The sequence below is a fragment of the Papio anubis genome, chromosome 10 (assembly GCF_008728515.1).
Source record: "Papio anubis isolate 15944 chromosome 10, Panubis1.0, whole genome shotgun sequence".
NCBI lineage: Eukaryota > Metazoa > Chordata > Mammalia > Primates > Cercopithecidae > Papio > Papio anubis.
Window position 1 is genome coordinate 72,236,847 of NC_044985.1, and position 22,733 is coordinate 72,259,579.

The 22,733-nt window shown below is 33.4% G+C and overlaps 1 protein-coding gene across 12 annotated transcripts in view; it reads left to right on the top strand.

The window, feature by feature from the left end:
- GULP1 (GULP PTB domain containing engulfment adaptor 1) overlaps positions 1–22,733 on the top strand; it is a 308,512-nt gene that overhangs the window by 214,923 nt on the left and 70,856 nt on the right. For all 12 annotated transcript variants that reach the window (XR_001893457.3, XM_031651397.1, XM_031651399.1 and 9 more), the window contains one exon: positions 19,101–19,172. Coding sequence is in view for 11 of the 12 variants with exons in the window: in XM_031651397.1 (XP_031507257.1) it covers positions 19,101–19,172 (72 nt within the window). In the remaining variant the exon portion in view is untranslated. The remainder of the gene's footprint in view (positions 1–19,100; positions 19,173–22,733) is intronic.

The following is a 22,733-nucleotide window of genomic DNA, read 5'->3' on the forward strand; positions in this document are numbered from 1 at the left end:
ACAGTTCTGTATGGATGGGGAGACCTCAGGAAACTTATAATCACAGCAGAAAACAAAGGGGAAGCAAGCACCTTCTTCACAAGGTGGCAGGAGAGAGAGGGAGGGTGGGGGAAACTGCCAAACACTTTTAAACCATCAGATCTCGTGAGAACTCACTCACTATCATGAAAACAACATGGAGGAAACTGCCCCCGTGATTCAATCACCTCCCACCAGATCCCTCCCTCAACACATGGAGATTACAATACGATGAGATTTGTGTCAGGACACAGAACCAAACCATATCAGTTAGTGTATTTTATGTGTGGCCCAAGACAATTCTTCTTCCAATGTGGCCCAGGGAGGCCAAAAGATTGAACACCCCTGATTTAAACCATAGCAGTCTCCTTTTCTTGTAACCATAACTAGACATGGACATGACTTCCATGGACTTTGCATGTAATAACACACACCAAGTCTTATAAACGATGGAGACTACTATTACCTTGTTAATGCCATATGAATCCCTGAACTAGTAACGCTACCATCTTTTTTATCTTGATAATACTATATACTGAAAAACTTCAGTAACACATGTACATTGAAATTAATTATTAGAATACCTACCTGTATCCTAACTCTTTGGATTTAATTTTAGGTTAAGATATACTTAGTAAAAATAAAGCCTTGACAATTCCTTTTAAAGTGCTGATCTTAATCTGCCCGATACTTTTTTCCCCTGATAATAACCATTCCTTAATTCAGTACTACAGAGTATCTCAAAGGTAATGTTAACAATGATGCTTTGGAGAACTAAGGAGCAGAAATAATTCAGCTGTCACTACAGTAGAAGGAAATGTCATGACTTCTAACTTCCAACATTAATAACATAGAACTAGGAAAGCTCTAAAAAGAATGTATTGTCTGAAAAATAAAACTGACAAGATGTCATGATTCACATATTTTCGATTTGGAAAACATGACTGTAGAAATTCATTGGGACTTTTAAAAGCTTGGCAGTTTGCTGGAAATAGGAACTATACTAAGGAGAAACATTTTTACAGCAGGGCTTGAGTTGCCTATGTGGTGTATATACCCCTGCAATGCATTTCAAGCCTAATAATTATTTCATGGTTTTATAAATTAAATGTTGTTAAACAATTATAAAGAAAGTTATTTAGACAGGCAACTATGTAGAACAGAATGTAAAGGCAAAGGCAGTTATTTCTTTATCCCATTTTGACAGAGAGTGATAGGTATTTCTCTAAAGTACTTAACAATAGCAGAATTGTGAAGCTGTTTTTCATATTCATAGCTATTGTAAAAGTAATACAAATATCCAATGGGCTATTTGAAATTTAGTGAACTATCAAACACTTTTGTTAGTGAAATCACATATTAATCCAATTGCAAATCAAAGCTCCATCATATACATGAAACAGCTTTATTTTTATTTCAGCTAATCAGTAGTGAATCATAAGGTAACTGATTTTTTTGTTTGTTATTTTACTTTATGCTGCTGTTGAATAAAGTCATAGCCTACTTTCTGAGTGATCTCTAGCAAATTTACAAGATTATATGGCTTTTGACTGCAAACCTGTTTCTACTCTTCCATTTTGCTTTTTTTTTTTTGGCTTCATTTTGCTAATTTATTTTATCTTTCTGTATTTCATGAGTAGTTATAAGCTACCTTAAATAAATAAATTTTTGGAAGTAGTGGGAAAATTTTTTAATCAGTGAAATTATTTTTTTAAATACGTTTATTTGAAGAAAGAATCCCTGGGAATTCAAGATCAATCATCAGCAAAATACCCTTTGTCTTAAACCTGTCTTCTGAACCTTACTGCTGCTGCTTGCTCTGAATAAAAACCAATTCTCTCATAATGACACTAAATCGCCAGTAGCCTCTGAAGTAGTATCTGTTTTCTTTCCACAACTATCCTGTAGCACCTGGTATAACAGGTGAATTAAGTGTTCTCCCTTTCTCCTCCCTAAAATTTTCTAGCTCTGAATTTCATATTATCAAACTATGCCACCCTTCCTCTCTGTATTGAAATCATCTACAATCCTGAGTCATTCCTTCATTGTTTTAATTTTGTAACTCTTGGTTCATAGTTTACCCCCAAATAACTCCATACTATGAAGCATATTATAATATACAGTATAGAATGTACATATTATAATATACAACAGCATATTCTAATGTATGGTATTCTGTATAAATATAGAATCACACTCTCTTCTGAGGTACTGATTTCCTTGGCAAAAAATATTCTCAATCTAATAGACACAGCATTCCAAGTCCTTGGTCCATTGGGTGAAGATGTGCCATTCTGGGCTAGTAATAGAATTATCAGTGCACAATCCTATTCATATGGAAAATCACAACCAAGAAGTTAAATGATTTGCTGTAAACTCTTTCTGTCTGTTGAACTGGATATATGTAAATTAAAGGTATTGAAATAATTTATATGATATATTTCTTGAATGCTGTGCCTTGACCTTCATAAACTGGATCATTTAACAAGGCAAGTTTCAGACTTTAACCAATTTATAGTCATTGAACAAATGTGCCTCAGACTTACCTCTTTTTTACCTTATAGTTGACCAACTGCATGACCTTATTAATGAGATCACCACACATCTACATAGTACAGTTATACTACTTAACAGATATATAATTATAGTACTGTATCAAAATTTACTTTATGAAATTTAGGAAAGAAGTTTCTAGAAGAATATATACAATATAATTAGCACCTAATAAAGTTTTAGTGTGATATTTCCTGCAAATTTTAATCTATAACATTTGATAAGTAGTGCCCTATTTATATACTTTTGTCTTTTAATTTTAATTACAGTGTCATAAGCATACTTGCTAATGTAAGTATTCATTTTATGATCCCCGTTAAATTTAAGATTTTCACTAATTAAATTCCAGGAGTTATAATGGGACATTAAAATTATTGGGAGAACTACCAATGATAAATATATTTTTCCTGCTCATTTGCATTTATATGATTTCAAATCAGTAGATAAAAGCCAGAATCTAACTGATTATAGTTGTTTTCTATAATCTACCTGGATTATTTAGTATGGAACAATTTAATTTTAGGGATACTCTTTGGCTTTTATCTATAAAATACTTTTAGTTCTCCCACTTGATAAGTGAGATAAGTCTATTAAATACTAACTTACTAAATCCTTAGCACTGTGCCAAACTCCATTGTCTCATTAACTCAAGAAATCCTCAGAAATATCACCACTGTTATTTTAAAGAATAATAGGCTTGGAATACAAAGGAGATATAACAAAACAATTAGAAACAGCAGAGCCCAGATTCAAATCTTAATCTCCATAATTCCACAGATTCCCCTTAAATTGTACATCACTACATAAACTTTGACCTTGTTATTCAGTACATAGTCAGTTCTTGAGGACAGTAACAATTTACAAAAGTAAACGCCTTAACATCAGTGTTTACATGGGGGTTTGTGTTTTACCCATGGCTTATATGATAAATTGGCAAATTTGCTATACTAATAACAAATTGAACATTCAATCAATGTGGGGAAGAACCAACCACAACCTGAACTTCTCCCAGGAAGTGTGTTTACAGCAGCAAGCCAAAAGGACTTTCGGTGGAGAGGCTAAGACTGTTGAGAGAAGAGAAGGTTACTTTTTCTCTCCCTGCATTTGCCCTAGGCTTTTGCCAGACCATCCACCCACTTTGCATTCTTTCCTGCAGGCTGCTGGCAGGATTTCTATAGGCATAGATTGACAATGGGGTTCTAGTAACTGAGGCCCCTCCAGCTCCAATGGGATGTAATCAAGGACTTTAAAAGGCCTTTCCCCAAACTACCTGCTTTACAAAATGCTATCTATCTTCACATAAAGGGTTAATCATGATTAAGTGGCAGTAACTCTGAGAGTCTCTAGGAAAATCCCATTCTAGAATTTATTGGGCTTTATAGAGTGACGCTTCCTGGGTTTGTGCAGATGTTTCCACTTGAATATTCACCAAACGAGTGTGTTTCTGGAGCAAAGAGAATACCATTTGTTTTCTATTTTTTGCATGTGGCAAGCAGTATCCATAATTTCTACGGACAAATATAATTTTGAAATTTGTAGTAGGTTAGCCTTGAAATGAGATGCAATAAGTGGCATGACTCTAATACTATTATAATGCTGTGTTCTTGCCCATACTTCACTTATTTGTGTATTTTAATAGCATGTATCACTTTGAATGAAAACAATCAAATTAATCTCAGAATTGAGTCAGTATATGTATTTTATATTTTGCATTATTATCAAGGAACTGAAATGCATGTCACAAAATGCTTGAACTGAAATTACATTAAGAGTAAGTGGTTTACTCTAATCTTCAGACATATTAATAAATGAAAGTACATAGTTCATTAATTACCATTCCTATGTAACAGTTAGATGCACAGTTCATATTTCAATTAATAAATGGAAGTACACAGAGTCAAGGCTCATTTCAAATACTAGTTCTGTAGTCTGAAAATACCAAGCTTAAATATTTGATATATTAATCAAATATATCATGAAAAGTAGATAGTATGGTTCTTTTTGAGAAAAGTGATATGCTGCAATATAGTTCTGTATATGTTCTATTTATATAATTTGGGATTATAGTTACTAATCAGGCTATAAAATTTTTATAATGGTTCCAATAAAATCATAAAGGTCTATGATAATAGCAGGATTAGAAATTTAAAAGGGCAGCTGAAAAATACTCTTAGAAGTTGCCCAGGAATGTGCTACCACTGATTTTTTTTAAAGGCCAAGGAAAATCAAATAGAATCGGCATATAGTAGGGTTCAAACAAAACCAATTAAACATTACAGTGAAGCATTAACATAACTTTACTAAATAGCACTAATTAGTGATAATTGACTTCAAGTGTTGAGAAAACTAAATCAAATTATCTTTAAAAAAACAGGGATTTAAAAAGTAAACAAAATTACCAAACTGAATTTAGAAATGTATAATATGATTGGCCTAATTGTAACAAAAGCCTGATTTGCGATAGTGGAAGCAGAATATTTGCTCACTTTTACAAAAGGGGAAGAGAGAATTAGGCTGTTTATTAGCTGCTAAGATGAAACAGCTGATCACCTCATAGCTGTATCTGATTGCAGACTGATGAAAGTGAGATGGACCCAATTGATGATGCAAAGAGCGCTGCACTCCTTTCCCAACTCCACAGCTGTCAGGACCCCACCACATGTGAATGCTTGATGTTCCTGTCTTCCTGTCTGTCATTTAGTGAGCCAAAGTCACCAACTTCCCAGCAGATTCCTTTCAGCCTGCTGATAGAATTATACTGACTCTGTAAAGTAATTAGAAAAAAAATGGCCCTTGTGGAAAAGAATAAAAGCCACAAACTCTGTTATTCTAGCATTACTTTGGGATCTGGAACCAAATAATATACAGCTGGACACATCATTCGGCACCATTTGCTTTTGGAAGCAAATATTTATTGAGTGCCTGCTACGTGTCAACAGGCACTTTACCCACACAATTTTTTTCTCACAGCCCACTTATAAGTACAGGGGACATTTATCTACATTTTACAAACTGATAAGCTGCAGTTCAGTGGCACTAAGATAGACCTAGCAAGTGGCAGAGCCAGAATTCAAAGCTTAAGTTCATTGGACTGTCACTCTGAAACTTATTTGCATAGTTCCACCAAGCCACGTCCACAGGGATCTTTAACTTTTCTGTTCATCATTTCTTTTCAAGTATCTGGAACAGTGCCTGGTATACAGTAGGTGTTCAGTAAACAGCTGTGGAATAAAAGAAGCTCTACTCTAGTGCAGAGTCTGCTCTCCTTAATGCCTCTGTAGGAGGCCACTGACATTAAGCTTGTCTCAATTTGTTTCAGGTCAGAGTGGTTTTTGTTATTGTTGTTTGTTTATTTTCTTTACGCTTCCTTGCATTGCATCTTTAAACTTGGAAGGTAAAACAGGATCCAGCCTTCTTTGCTTTGACCTTCATAGCACACTAATGACAGTTCTGCATACAGCAATGCTTTGCAGAGGTAGTCAGGCCATATTAATCATTGACAGAAAGTCTGTTAAATGAAATCAATAAATCTGCATTTCAGGAGTATCGTTAGAGCACACTCATTTTTCACTCAAAAGAACTACGCACAACCTATCAAGATCTGAAGAGTAGATTTTTCTCCTTTTCTACAAAAAATCAGGACAAGAGTTTGAGTAACAGACTCCCTTAATATGATCACTCATTTTCTATGATATTCAAATATGAAAAAGAAGTTCTGCTTGTAGCACGGGAGCAGGTTTTCTCAAAAATGGCATAAGAGTTCAAAACAAACAATAATCACTTACAGCCAGAAAACTATGCTGTGGCAATTATTGCATATTTGAAAGCTTTTTGTTGCAGTTGATTTGTTTGTTCTCAAATAACGAGGCTTTGGGTAGAATGGATTGAAAGAACCTGTGAGAAAAATAAGGCACTCTGGTCATTGAAGATGTGCGTGTAGCCTACGGCAGCATTAGTAGGTCAGGGATTTGGGTCTATTTAGTTCACTGATGTATCCTCATGTCTGAAACAGGACCTGATACATAGAGTATGCACAATAACTATTTTTGAAATGGATTAGGACATAGAAATCATACTAATGATGATCATAGTAATGATAACGATAATCCAGCATCTCAGAGAAGTCCTGTGAATGGTAAGCCCTGAAAGATGAGGGGTGCTAGAGCATTTAAAGAATCTTCTCTCCAAAAGGGAGAATAAGAGATAAATTTAGCTCAAGAGAGCTCAGAGGGCACTTGAAATGTCAGGGGTTTCTGCAAATAAATATATTTAGTGTTCAGGCACATAAGTACATTTGGGAAGATTATTTTGTGCAAGTTTAAACATGAAGTAGAACAATGATTGGTATGTTGTATAGTCGAAAGCTTAAGTAAGTTCCATGAAAATTAAGAATGAAATATAGATGCTTATTATTACTGTTGCACAACATTGCTTTTTAACTAATTTTGTGATCAAGGAAAATTAAATAATTAGTAACCATATTGAAAAGGAAAAAGATATATTTCCTTTTATTGATAATTGGATTCCAGCGCACTTAAATTTAAAAAATAATACTACTAGGCTTAAGAGTATTTGGTAAGCTTACCACATACTGGGTAAACATTCCTTATATAGCAATATATTGTTATAAGTAGAATTGAAAAATAATCTAACTTACGAAAACTTATAAAGCAACTAAGAATATATTTAGCATGAAATATACTCAGCCTCACTAAGAAACAGAATAAACACTTACTTAAAAGACCCTCACAAAGAGACATATTATATGTGTAGGTATCTTTAAAATCTCACTTGTCTCATGTTATATATAAATCTGATTAAATTGCAATGAGAATTGAAAATAAATTAAATTAAATTACAGTGGGAATTCAGAAGAATAAATGTTTGAAAGTAACCAATACCAGTTTGAGGGAAAAAAAAAATAACTTGCGTATGTGTTGGTAAGTAGTGTAGCTGCCTCAAGAACCAAAACCCAAATCTTAGTGGCTTAAAATAGGGTCTTTATTCTTTCTTACTTTGCAGTTCATTGTGGGTGGGTTGGCTCTTTTTATTTGCTTGATGTGGTTGTTATTATTTCATTTTTATTTCTAAGCATAAATTCATTGAATATTCATTCTGTGCTAGTCGCTGGTTGTATTTTCTCATTTAATTCTCACAAGAACACCGAGTTTTTCGCTATTTTATGAATGAGGAAAGTGAGACTATGAAAGGTAGAGTAAAATAGTGGAATCAGTATTCGGAAACTCATTTTCTCTGATTGTAAAGTACATGGAATATTCTTTTGACTGCCTTCGTTTTTAAACCACTGTCACAATAGAAACTATATAACATAAATCTTAACTAGCTAAATGGATGTGGCATAGATAAGTAATATTATCCTCAGTTCGATCCTCAGTTTTCACATCTGTAAAATAATGAAAGTTACATGAGAATATTTCCACAGCCCAAAAATGTGTTTTATAATCATGTGATTCTCTAGTGAGAAATGGATTGTGAAGCTTGCCTGGCTCCAAATCCCATGCTTTTGGTTTTCTATTCAAGTTGATGCCTATTTATTTTTATAACACTTCTGTTGATAGCAATACAGATAAATGCCCTACTTACTTCACCTGTCTCGCTCTTCAGATGTGAAGGATGTTTGAGTATGGGAGGGACTCCACAGACAGGACAAAAACTTGCTGCTTCTTAGTCTGACCGTGTGGTACAAACTCGGTGGGGGAGCCTCCTGAGCAATGAACACAGTTTCTTGTTTATAGCAAGTAGACTTGTTTGGACTTAAACATGGAAACTGTGTTTTAAAACAAGAGACTATAAAAATAATATACCCTATATCCATGTAAAACAAGAACAAATATAATTTAATAAAGAATTGTTATAATAAAATGAGGAACAAATATTAAATAAAATATAAAATGTCGACTTTTTAATACTCAGTCCATATTTTAAACATTTTCTATCAAAACTTCCTTGTCCTTTAAAGGATGACCTTTTTAGAGTATTTAATTTCAAATTTAAAGTATAACCTTTTGTTGGTGGATCTATTTTAGTTTTTTTCAGGATTATGATTTTGATTAATAAGTTTAAATCCAATTGATTCTGACCCTGCTTTAGCAAATGACTGTTATGATGTGCTTTTTAAAAATGGCTTTTCCTATATTGCTTGGCAGTGGGACCATAGCAAGTCAGCCAAATAAAGGCTATAAAATTAAATTGGCTTACTCCTATATAGCTTATCTTCTGGGTACAGTTGAGTAGCTAACAGGCCTAAATACTTTTCCTTTTTTTTTTTTTTTTTTGCACATATGGAGTCAAATTGCTTCAAAGAAAATTAGTCCTATCATATTTGAGGCTCTGCAGCATTGGTTACAAAGATATATATGCATTTTTTAAAATAATGAGAATATTCCTTGTTATGCCACCAATATTTATTAATCTTGAAGCAAGATAAAACTTTTATATTATAAAAAGTAGGAATTATTCTCCCTTAATATTTTACAGTAATTCTGTAGCAAACATATTATCTACATAAAATTGGCATATTTTGAATTTACTATACATAAAATGTGTATTCCAGATATTTTTGTTATAAATGATGTCCTTTGTGTGTTAAATACTGTCAAATTTCATAGCAGTTAGACTTAGTAACTCTCTAGCTATTTAATTGTTACTTTTTTGATATTTAAAAACAATCCTACATTATTCATAGAGTGATTCTGAAACATTTGAGGAAAGAAAGCAGATATTATAAATGAGTCCATATGATGTCCAACACTGCTCTCTACTGGCAAAGAAGCAAATTATAAAACAACTATTTAGCCTTTCAAGTGAAAAAATCTTCCATTTTGAATAATACTTGGTAATGTGGTTGGAATCCTCAAACTTGCACACATTGTTGTAAAATGCTAATGGTAGGCATAATAGAATACAGTGAAAGAATGGAAGAAATGAATATAGACATCACTTGTGGAAATTAGCTTAAAAGAGAAGTCTTTGTTTCATATTAACTGTCTGAAAAATAATTATAGGAATTTTGGAAAATATTAACCAAATGCAACATATCTTACTAGCATTTTAAGAGTCACCAAGGTAAATACTTTGTTTACAATAGCAAGTTTGATAACATTTCTGTAGATTTAATTTCAGCAGACTGCAGCCTGTAAAATGCCTGTTTTGAGTACATCTGCCTAAACAATAAGTATTCATATACATTGAGTGGAGAGATATATGGGGTGGAGTATTTATGTTGAATATAAAATTATGTCTATAGTATCAGAAATTTGTTCTGTATTTATCAAAATCTTTATAGATTTAAAAAAGACATTTACTGGTTTTTAAAATCTGACAAAATATATGCCATGTTTTTATAACTTTCATTATATAGACTAATAATACACAAAACATTTTTACATCAATTGACTACATCTTACTTTTTATAATATAATATTCTAAATTTCCCATCTGTGTTTTATATCTTTCTTATCTGTCCATTTTGCTTAGGAGTCATATTCAATGTTTTAATCTCAAAGTTCAATATATATAGATATAATCACTTATAGATATACTTGCATATTTACACAATAATGCCAAATTATATAGTAATTGATGAGGGTTTTTTTGTTAGGTTTGCCTAATATTGTCATTGGCCGATCACTTTTATTTTAATGTAAATTGAAAAGATAATATGCAATATTTTTAACAAAGTCACTTCTTGGCTATGAGGTAAAAGTTGATGCTTATTTTCATTGATACATTTTCCTGGAGTTTTCTCATGTTTTTTAGTGAGCATATATTAATATTAAAATTAAAGAGTTTATTCATAAATAAACAGAAAAACCTATTGCATTTTCCAGGCACAAGCGCACAACTGTGCAAGACACACACTTGTACTTATGTAAACTATGGCCTGATATTTCTTAAAACAAATTTACCAAAATAAATTTTGTCTATTTGGATCTACAGCAGGGCCTTGAATAACACTCTTTGATTCAATGTTTTATTCCATGTTATTGGTTATAAGGTTGATGAGAAAAAAAAAATCAATTCCCAGCCAGGGCTACTGTCTGTGTGGGGTTTTCAGGTTCTCCCCATATCTGCGTGGGTTTTCTCTGAGTACTCCTGTTTCCTCCCATATCCCAAAATGCACAGGTTTGGTGAACTGATCTATCTAAATGGTACCCTTCTGAGTGTGGGTGTGTGTGAATGCGCCTTGCCACTGGGTGGCGTCCTGTCTAGGGCTGGTTCCAGCTTTGTCCCAGAGCTATCAGGCGAGGCTCCTGCCACCTGGGACCCTGATCTAAAATAATTGAGTAAATAATTATCTTACTTGTTTTTATTGATCTTTCTTAAATGTATGTATAACTCACATTTATTTTAGTGTTTAACATTAGAAGTAGTTCGGTCTTTATTTAGAAGTTTGGTGATAGTTTTGTGACCAGAAATATGGTGTAGGAACTTAACTGTTGTTTATATCAGTTAGCCTGTGGTATAATTGGTTTTGTTATATGTCCTTCAGCTTAAAGTTGCAGTTTCAAAGAACCTATTGATGCTGTTAAGTGAGGATTTATTGTACAGAAATAAATAAATAAATAAATAAAACCCTGAGCATTTTAAGTAAGAAAAAAAAAAAAAATGCAGGAACAATTATCACTTGCCAGACAGCACGTGACTTTTTTCTTTTGCTCTTTGCCAAAGTGAAAAATAACACTCTGAATCTAATTGTATGAAGCAAAATAGTCTGAAACATTATACTCTTTTTTCATCATTGCTAATTTTTTTTTTCTCACATGGAGGAATTAAGACATAAAGTTGCAAAACATAAAAATGAGTATTTTTACACAATTTTAAGTAATGTTGAATATATCAGTGTCCCATTTTTAAGAGATTGTCAGTGAAATATTCCTGTATTTCTCTTTTAGGTAAATAGTAATGAAAAATAAACCTTTTGGGATTACCTTTTTATATTTGGCCAAATTCCCTTTTGATCTATCTAACTTTTCCTGTGTATCAATAATTCATTCATTTTTATTTTTTTTTAAATTTATTTATTATTATTATACTTTAAGTTGTAGGGTACATGTGCATAACGTGCAGGTTTGTTACATATGTATACTTGTGCCATGTTGGTGTGCTGAAAATCATTTTTATTTCTTAGTAGTATTCCATGGTATAGGTGTACCATTGTTTAAGCATTCACTCATTGCAGGACAATTAGATTGTTTCTGATTTTGAGCTATTACAAAGAGAGCTACAATGAACATCCGTACAGGACATTTACTTGAACATTAGTGTTCATTTCTCTGAAGTAAATACTCAAGAGTGCAGTTGCTGCATCATATGGTAAGTCCACGTTTAGTTTGAAATGAAACTACCAAGCCATTTTTTTTGTTCCCAGATTGGCTGTACCATTTTACATTCCCACCATCAGTGACATCCTGTAATTTTATTTGCTGTATCTGGCAACCCTATTCAGGAGTATTAATGTCTCACTTGCATGATTCCCCTTCCATTTCCTTGAACACTCATCTTATTCCCCTTTGCAGCATTATTCTCTTCCATCTCCCTCTGAAATATGGCAGCTACCTGAGGACCCAGGATTCTGGCACTCTTTTCAATCTCTCAGCCTTCCATTGAGACCTTCATGCCAGGATCTCCTTAATCCACATGATTTCTTCAGAATTCTTCTTCCTCAGGCTCCAGTGCTGTATACTCAATTGTTGAGTCTGATATCTCTAGTGAACACATCAGAGTCATGTTAACCTCAATATGCTTGAGTGTATGTTTCATTTCTTCCTTACATCTCATTAATATGCCACCTTTTTAGAGAGAACTGACGACTGTTTCTTAAATATTACCCACACTCTTCCCAGTCCATCTGTGTGATCAAAATATAATATGTGTGTCTGTGATCTAGACATAAAATAGACATAGATACACACACACACACACACACACACACACTCATTAGGATAACCTCCATGAATACAGGGACCTGATCTCTACCCAGCACTTAGTAAATGCTAGACTGATATTAAATACTCAAAAATATTTTAAGGAATAAATGAGCATATGCAAAATTAACATGTCACCTTCTGGGGGCTTAATTTCATTTTTATTTTATCAAATAATCTATGTCCATTTAAAATAGCCAAATATTTCTCCAAAATTTATAATGAAAATACTAAAAAACAAAACCTTCTCTAGCTCTTCTCCTAAGCCTCACTGAAGCGACTGCATTTTGCTTTCCTGTCTTTTATTATTTTGTGCTATTCTGGATAAACTGTTGTACTGCTGTGCTTTTATTCACCATGTTTGTAGTGGCCATCAATACCCTCCTGACATATCTGCCCTGTTTCCTGGGCTCATTACTCTGTTTTATTTTAGTTCCTTCTTTTCTTACTGAGAACTGGGACATGGCAGGGCAGTTTTTTGAGCCTCTGCACATCTCAGTATGAATTTTTCTTTCCTCATAGCCTGGAAACTTGGTTCAAAATTATCATTTCCCTCAGAATTTGAAGTTACTTTCTTCCATTATTGCTGATATGAAGAAGATATCTGATGTCATTCATATTTCTGGGTTTTGTTTTGTTTTGTTTTTTGTTGTTTGTTTCTCTCTGGAATCTTTTCTGATTTTTTTAATCTCTAGTATTTTGATGGTAAGCCTATTTGTGCTTGTATATTTGTTTTCACTCCTTAATATAACATTAATTTGAAATTTTATACCTTTGGTTCTGAAAATTTATACCTTTGGTTCTGGGAAAGTGATTGATAGTGTTCTATCCTTTAGTTTTTCCTCTTCTCTCTTTCTAGGACTCTATTTGGTTTAATGTTGGCTCTCCTAAAACAGGTTCTCACCTTTAGGCATGCATCAGAATCACCTGTAGAAGATATTAAAACTGATGGCTGGGCCTCACTCCCAGTTTCTGATTGAGTAGAATTTGTATTTGTGATAATTTCCTAGTTATGGTAGTTGATGCTACAAGTCCTGGGACCAAATTTCGAAAAACACAATTCTAGACCAATTCTTCAATTGTTCTAGTTTGTATCTCATTTTAAATATCTGGCTTTGGCACTTTCTGTTTCCCTTCCTTGGCCTACATTTCCCCAAATATCTACCTTTCTGATTGTTTTACATTTCACCTTATCTGTGACATCTCCTCTGAACATCCTGTTTAAAATGGTATGACACAGAAAACAGACACAGTCACACACTCTGACTTCCATCACTTCTAAAGTACCATATAATTCACTTATTCATATTAATATTGTTTGGCTCGCCCACTAGGATGTAAGTTCCATAAGGGTAGGGAAATTTGTTTTTTCAGTGCATTTAATAAAATATTAATTTTATTTTTTAATTAACAGGTAACATTGTATGTTTTTATTTTGTATGTTTTGAAGTATAGCTAATTAATGAATGTATTACCTCTCTGCTATATTCTTAACTCCTAAAATACAACCTGAAACATTGTAAGCATTTAATAATTACTTCTTGTAATTTTTTCTAACTTAATCTTTTAATATTCTTATGATTTTTTAATTGCCTGAGTCATATTTTTAAATTTCTGTCAGTTCTCTTTTGTTCTTTATGTGCTACTTTTTCTAGCATTCTGGTGTTATTATGAATACAGTATATTTATATTGACTATAGAGTATTAACCATCTTTTTTTTTTCTTGCACTCCCTCTACTTTTCTAACCATTCCTTTTGTTGCTGTTTTTTTCCCCCCAGTCTTTTCATGTGAGAGACTTTTCTCGAATATGTTCACATACTTGCTGTGTTTTGATATTTAAGATTGTCTCACTCAAAAGCCAACTGGCGGTTCTGTATACTTGAGAAGGGCTTGTCATCTGCCGACTGATCAAGTGACTCACCTATTTCACATGGAATCGTTAACTGTCAGCATAGGTTGTCTTGGTTTCCTTGGTCTGTTTTCCTCAGGGAAAAATTCTTCTGCTTGGAGGCTTATAAGATTAGCAGCTAGTATCCTGGGAGGCAGGCTGAGAAAAGAGTCTAGAGGATCTTTCAATTCTGCATGTGGACTTCTGCTTAGTATCTTTGTCAGTTAGGTGACTCACTTCTGCTCCCAGCCATGCCTAGCATTTTGCTAATTCTTCAGCTAGTTAACAACTCTTCTGTTGGAATAGGGTGAATTAATTCCCTGGTCACGGTCACCCTCCAGAAACCAGGAAGAGTGGAAAAGATAAAAATCAAAGTTCGTATACTTTGTACAAGACTTTTGATGGCACTTAGGACAGTTATTTATGGGTTTATATACTAGACTGTATGTCCCTGGAATGTAAGCATTTAAGCCTTTAACCAGTGTCTTAGACCAGTTTCTCCCAGAAATAAACCCCAAGGCAAAAGATTTAAGTGCATTGATTTATTAAGAGGGTGCTCCCAGGAGAAATCAGTAAATGAATAGAAAAAGCAGAGCCGGCAAGAAGAAGAAATGAAGGAAGAGTAGACATCAGCTGGAGCCACAGCATTAGCCTAATTCCATGGTAATCTCTGCATCATAACATTATACCTTAGCATTTATCTCACCTCCAAACAAAGAAGCTGGGCTTTTGTACCTCCACAAAACTTGTGGAGGTACAAAACTTGACTTGGCTTACTTTCCTTAGCCAAGTCAGTCGTTGGCTAAGGAATGTGATGATGGGGTGGTGTGGGTATGGGGGGGATTAAAAAAAAACAACTCCCATATGCTTCTAGCTCTCAATACTGGCAAGGTGCCTTTGACTTCGTTGCCCAAAAGGAATACTCTGGAGGTCTTGAGTGTGAGTCATTACCAGCAAAGCATGTGGAAACTGGAAGATGGGTCTCTGAGTTGATAAAGTGGATCCCAGGAGAACTGAACAAGCACCAGTTGTGTCCACTAAACCCTAATATCTTCCCCTAACAATTACCAGATAAGGGAATGGCAATCCCTCATGAACACCTTGCAGTTTAAAGAGGTTTTCTTTTTTTCATCTCTTATTGCAATTGGTCTTTAGAATGATTTTATAAAGAGAGAAGAACAGCATTATTATCTCTGTCTTTCAAAAGAGTCAGACAAGGCAGAAATTCGGGGACTTTTCTAACATCTTCAGATTCTAAATCTAGAGCTTGTTCTAACATGCTACCTCATATCTAAGAGTTTTATAAATCTTTTAGATAGGCGTAAGAAATGCATATAAATATGAATTATTTAATCTATGTATCATGATTTTTATAATTAAAAAATACAGGAAATATAAGGAATAAACTTTTTTTTTCAGTTTTAGCATGATTGTCATATAGGTTTTCTAACATTACATAAGAAAAAGTTGGGTTAAGTAGAGTGCTCCATATTAAGATATATTTTAATACGTACCATCACTCAAGGCTTCTCCCAGTGTCGCATTACTCAAAGGATTTCATTAAAGCTAGTGTGAAAGAAACATGTTAAAATGTTCCTGGAGCACAGCTAGAGGTTGATTCATTTTGAATATACTTGGAGTTCTTCCATACTTTTCCCCTATGGCCTTATTTGCATATAATACTTTTGACTCATGCCATTCCTGCTGAAGTATGAATATTCCTTCAGAAATATTGCCAGTAAAACTTACAGTCTATTACTGACACACCAGACCTTTCCTTCTTCTAGTTCAATAATTACTTCCCCATACAGGATCCACCTTTGCTCCTCTGCTCCTGCTACTACTAGACCATCCCCTAATCACAGTGACATGATAAATTCAGAGAAGTTGAGAACAGTTTACCCCAGGGATGTATTCAGAACTAAATAGTTTCTATTATGTTAAATCCTCCTCAGCTACTTGAACTCTTCTTCCTTTCTGGATGATCTGAAATGGTGCTTTTCAAACCTGGTGGCACATTAATATCACTTAGGGAGCTTTAAAATATATAGATGGCCTGATTCTGACCCAGGCTAGTCAAATCAGACTTGCAGGCGTTGGTAATAAGATTATAGCTTCCAATATGATTATTTCTCTCTCTCTCTCTCTCTTTTTTTTTTAATTGAGACAGGGCCTCACTGTGTTGCTTAGGCTGGCCTCAAACTCCTGCACCCAGGCAGATCTCTTGCCTCAAACTCTTGAGTAGCTGAAACTACAGATTGCTTATTAAAGCGCCATATCCTAACCACTGCACCTGGCTAAAGCGCCCCCTATGATTCTGTCATTCAATCAAGTTTGAAAACACTCATCCAAAACTGGAGAAATGTGACAGCTCCATTGGTGTCAGGAATAGATTTGGCTGTCTCCCGATCTTGGTAGCAGGATTTCGTTTCTTTTTCAGCTTAAAATTTCTCATTCACTTTGGTCTTTTATGTATGCCTGGTCAACCAACAATTTCAGGTCACAGTGGGGCAAACTGAAAGCCTGTTGATATCTTATCTAGGGCCTGTTAACAATTTGATATAGTTGATGCTTATTAGAAAAAGGAACTGTTGGCCGGGCGTGGTGGCCCACACCTGTAATCCCAGCACTTTGGGAGGCTGAGGCGGGCGGATCATGAGGTCAGGAGATCAAGACCATCCTGGCCAACATGGTGAAACTCTGTCTTTACTAAAAATACAAAAATTACATGGGCGTGGTGGCACGTTCCTGTAATCCCAGCTACTCTAGAGGCTAAGGAAGGAGAATTGCTTGAACCAAGGGGTCGAAAGCTGCAGTGAGCCGAGGTTGCAGCACTGCACTCCAGCCTGGCAACAGAGCGAGACTCCATCTAAAAAAGAAAAAGAAGAAAAGGAACTGTTGTACCTTACAGAATCTGAAAAGTGAAACTCCTCTTTGCCTCAGTGCAACTGAGCTTTACTCTCTATCCTCCATTAGTTCTTCAGAAAGGGAACACCAGTTATTGCCTGTATTTTCAACTCACGTTTGTACCTACCTTCCACTATCCGCATGGCCTGTTAACTGTTTCTAACTCTGTTCTTTAGACTTTGGTACAAGGAATCACTTGCAGTGCTTCTAGAAATATAATTCACTTGCCCTACCTCTAAAGATTATGATTTATTTGACCAAGGAACATATATTTTTACATTTTAACCAACTCTCTAGGTAATTCTCATGCCAGTTGTGCAGCGAGCCCATTTTGAAAATCAAAACTCTAATTTCTTTAGTGGTTATTTTTTTTCAAGAATGAAGGAAGGAATAAGAGATAAAATGACGTTACTATATTTTCCCTTCTATTCTGTAAGTTAATACATGAAAAAGATTCCACTTATGGAATCTTTAATGTAGAGTTTACAAACACATATTCTCCTATGTCTATACATAGGAGAAGTGATTTGTGAATCTCTTTGGTCTTATAATTGGTGGTATGTCACAAGAACAAAGAAAAAGTCTTTGGAAAATTACATATACTTCATGAATTTAATGTTTGTTTTCCCTGTATATAGACATTTTTCTAGAATAAAACCTCTATATTTCAATTCTAATTGATATTGAACATTTAGTGATGCTAGACTTCTGTTTAGGAGGTATTATATCTCTCCAAGGTAGAGATTTTATTACAGTGTGATAATTATTATGAAACTTTTTTCTTTTTATGGATCGGTCAGGTTTTAACTAAACACACTTACTGTATTATTCTGTTCTCATACTGCTAATAAAGACATACCCGAGACTGGGAAATTTATAGAGGAAAGAGGTTTAATTGACTCACAGTTCCACACGGCTGGGGAGACCTCAGCAAACTTACAATCACGGAAGAAGACGAACGAAGAGCAAAATCACGTCTTACATGGCAGCAGGCAAGAGAGCTTGTGTAAGGGAATACCTCTTTATAAAACCGTCAGGTCTTATGGGACTTACTATCATGAGACCAGCACGGGAAAGACCCACCCTTGGGACTCAATTACCTCCCACCAATTTCCTCTCATAACACATGGGAATTACAGGAGCTACAATTCAAGTTGAGATTTGGGTGAGGACACAGCCAAACCATATCACTTACTGACTACTTGCAGGTTTATTTAAAACAGTAAAATTGTAGGTCATGTATGTTTTATTTCTTTAGTCTAACTATAGCTTTACTTAGTTGTATATATTGGCTATTAAAAGAAGCTTGTATTTTAAATTCTACATGTTAGATGAGTCTCATAAGTGGAAAACAAAGAAAAATGTTTACTTGAAATTATAAACTTTGAAATTTACTATTGATGTTAAATATAGTAACAAAATACAATTACATGCTTTGAATGAAAAATAATTTTTAATTACTAATAAGTTTACTAAATTTTAACGGTTGAGATCAACGTTATTCCCTTGGGCCTAATAAAATAACTTCAGTTTTCTTTCCAGTAAAAATCTGCAAGTAAAATATTTAGAAAACAAGTATGTTTTTAAAAATAAACTTTGATTAACAGTAAGTATAAATGATAAAGTTTATTTATATTTTGATATAATATAAAATAATATTTGTATTTAATTAAAATGTGAGTTTACATTACTATTAAACCATTCTATTATGCAATCTTATAGTTCAACATGATGCAATGATATATGATGTAGGAAAGCCTGTGTCTCACAAATGACCATTTTCAGTTTCTTGGCAGTACAGAAGTGGAACAGCCAAAAGGAACAGAAGTTGTGAGAGATGCTGTAAGGAAATTAAAGGTAGGGAAAACCCTTCAAATAATTTACAAGTACATTGATTCTGTCACGTTTTCAGCAGATTGAAGGAGATCAAAGCATGATTGTTGCAGGTATAGCTTCACCCTATTAAAAATGAACTATTGAAGAAATGTAATCATATCAAGGAAACATTTTTAATAGTAAACATATACACAAAATTGTTTTTAAAATATGGCATACTGTTCATATTTTTCTAAAAATAATATTTTATGGCAGTGTGTCTTGAATGTTTGTTTTATAGCTTGCCTTTACTTTGCTTGGGTAATGTGAACTTATGTCCCAAATCAAAAGCTAGTAATAGCAAAACAACTGTATTTAAAGGCTAAGATATAATATCCACCAGTTAAAAATGTGGAGTTAGAGTTGATTTCAACCAGAATTTTGCAGTGACACTGTTAAATATGTCCTAATCTACAAGTCCAACAGGATCTGAGCAATGTCCATAAATAGCCATGGGGAAACTGGTGAAACTAAGAGAGGAGAGAAAGACATTTAATAAGCAACCCCACATATCCTAGTCAACAAGTTTCTGAGAAAATCTTATATAAGATGCCACACACCATGTTTCTCTAATTGTTCCACATCTCGAAGGACATTGTTTCACTGAGATTTTAAAATTAAAAAAACTCCTCAACAGAATTCTCAGCTTTATCATATAAGAAAATATATATAGTGCTACTTTTTTTTACACAATTAATGTTATTCTCCATAGTCGCTCTCACATTTTTGGAGAAATAACCCTTCTCTAACTTTATTTGGTTTAGGGACCATCCAGTTATTCTAAAGGAGGGTTAGACCTCTGAGTGTGCCAGGCAAACTCAGAGACATTAAATGGTATTACTTTGCTTTGAGAATGTCATATCTGGTGGAATCCACTCTGTGTTTAAAATGAGAAATAATTGAATTGGCATGGCTTCTATTCTGGGTAAAGAAATAAAGGTCAATAATATTTTATCCATTTTATTTTATATGAAAATATTTTACTAATCCTTTTAAGTAAATATACTGAAAACTCCCAAGATAATATCGCTCTCAATTGGGAAAAAAGTGGATTAGTCAACTATTTATTTCCACCGTTCATTAGGTAATAATTTAGATTTGCCTTTTATTGGCCAATAGTTTTAATCAATCCAAAAGAAGATTTAAAAGGGCTCACAGTTTATGGACAACATTAGAATAGGATTCTATTTAAATGCTTTCAAAAAGTTGCAAATTCTGGGCATGAATCCAACTTCAATCAGAATATTTTATGAAAGAACAATGCTATTTACACGTAGTATTTCTTTATGCCTTGTAGGTTGTTCAGTCAACCCAAATCGAAAACCAAAAAAATTCAATTGAATAATGAATAGATCAAATGTAAAGACATATTTGAAATTAAATGCTTTCTAAACCATGGCTAGTTTACATATATTTTTGAAGGATTGTATATGTATTTCTGTGGAGTTGCATGTTTAGAAATGTACTCTGTTAATAAAAGAATGTGACCTACAATAAGGTAAAAAAAATTATGTAGTATAGTTTAAAAATGCACACTAGTTTATAGAAGCTGTTGTTTCTCAAATATCTTCCAAAATAAGTTTGTATTTAATAAGCAATTTTGTTGTGCTGATTGCAAACATTTTGTATATCAGGAAAGTATATCTAAGGGTAATGATTCATACATGAATGATAATGAATAAAACAATACTTTTTATTTATTTATTTATTTTTTGCTGTTTTGTGTGTGTCAAGGGTCAGAAGCTACAATTCAAAGTATACTAAGAATATTTTTTAAATGTCAAACCCGGCTCTACTGGTTCGAAATGGCCAGTAGGTGGTGGTGTGGCTCTACTAAAAAAAAGAAAAAAAGAAACTTGCTCTTTTATCATACGTACACATCTCCATTTTAATTTCCTATTTATTTTTCTGTAACATATGAATTCTGACTGCTTTAAAAAAATTTATATAATTCAGTATGTGATTTTATAATTTATTTTATTTTATATTACTTTACTTTATACTATTTATTTTATATTACCATGTAAGGTAACATTTTATTTATATTTACTCCTTTTTCAGCAATATTAATGTAATGGCTTCTGACATTAAACAAGAATTTAAAATTTAAGAATAAAATCTGATGGAGAAATTAAAGAATTATCAATATGAATTTTTCGTGTTTCTGTGTTTAATGATGCCTGCTTAGTTTTCAAAAAATTTTAAAACTTTGACTTTTTTACACTGTCATTTTTTAGAGAATTTATAGTTTATAAATTTTTCTTTTATAAATATAATTGTTTTCGTAAGTATTAACCTTTTAAAGTTCAGATACCATATCAAAATATGTTCTTTATTTCCTAATCATGTTCAACAGTTTCTATTTCTTGATCATGTTTTAGCCGGGCTTGGTGGCACATGCCTGTAATCCTGGCTACTTGGGAGGCTGAGGCAGGAGAATCACTCGAACCCGGCAGGCGGAGGTTGCAGTGAGCTGCGATCACGCCATTGCACTCCAGCCTGGGCAACAAGAGGGAAACTTTGTCTCAAAAAAGAAACAAACAAAAAAAGTAAACAAAAACAACAACAACAAATAAAACAAATTTTCTGAAATGTAGTAATTTTAAACCCTTTCGACTTCTATGTATTGAATAGCACTGTTTATTGGAACAAATTTTATTTTTAATAGTGATTTATATATTTTTATTAATACAACTAGTACAGATGTTGGGGGCTCAATGTATTTCATAAACAATTTGTGATTTTTACATGTAAGTAAGTATTGATATATAGATTCAAAGCTTATCAATTTCCCTGGGAGATACCCAGTGGGCAGCATTCCTGGAATCCAGTTTTAGAGTGAAAATCCCCTCACTCTGCTACAACTAAGTTAAAGTTACATGAAATTACTGCAAGAAAATGTAGCCCTTGGGAATTGCTGTCAAGCCTCGTGAAGTCTCAACCTAGTAGATTTTCCATTTGAACTCACTCTTTCTGTGTTGTATAACACTATTTTGTCTTCACAATCAGTTATGTAATTAATAAAACATTTAGAGCTTAATTTAATTATATATAAACATAGCTCATTTCCTGCAGGGTTATTAGAAATACTTTAAATTAAAAATATAAATATGAGAACCCCAAAGAAAAATAGTAGCTTCAAATAATAGGCCCAAATTAGTAAATTAATTTTATTGCCTAATACTCTATATTCCATTAGTAGTTTACTTAATTTCACTTTTTAAAAAGTCCTCTGAGAAATGGATAGAAATTATGTAATGATAATATTGAAACTCAGTTGTGCTCCCTTTAAATTTTCTTTAATAGTTCTATTTATCAGTAGTATATATTTAACCAAATACTTTATTTCAAGTACTACTCCATCCTTCCCCATCACGTTATGATGACAAAGTCTTGGTTATATTCATTTGTTGTATCCAGTCATTCTCCAAAATGCTTATGCATCACTTCCTTTTAATAATTTTTATTGGATTATTATATTCAAGTTTTAATGGCAGATAGCTGTATCCATCTAGATCTACCAAGAAATAAATCCACTGAAGC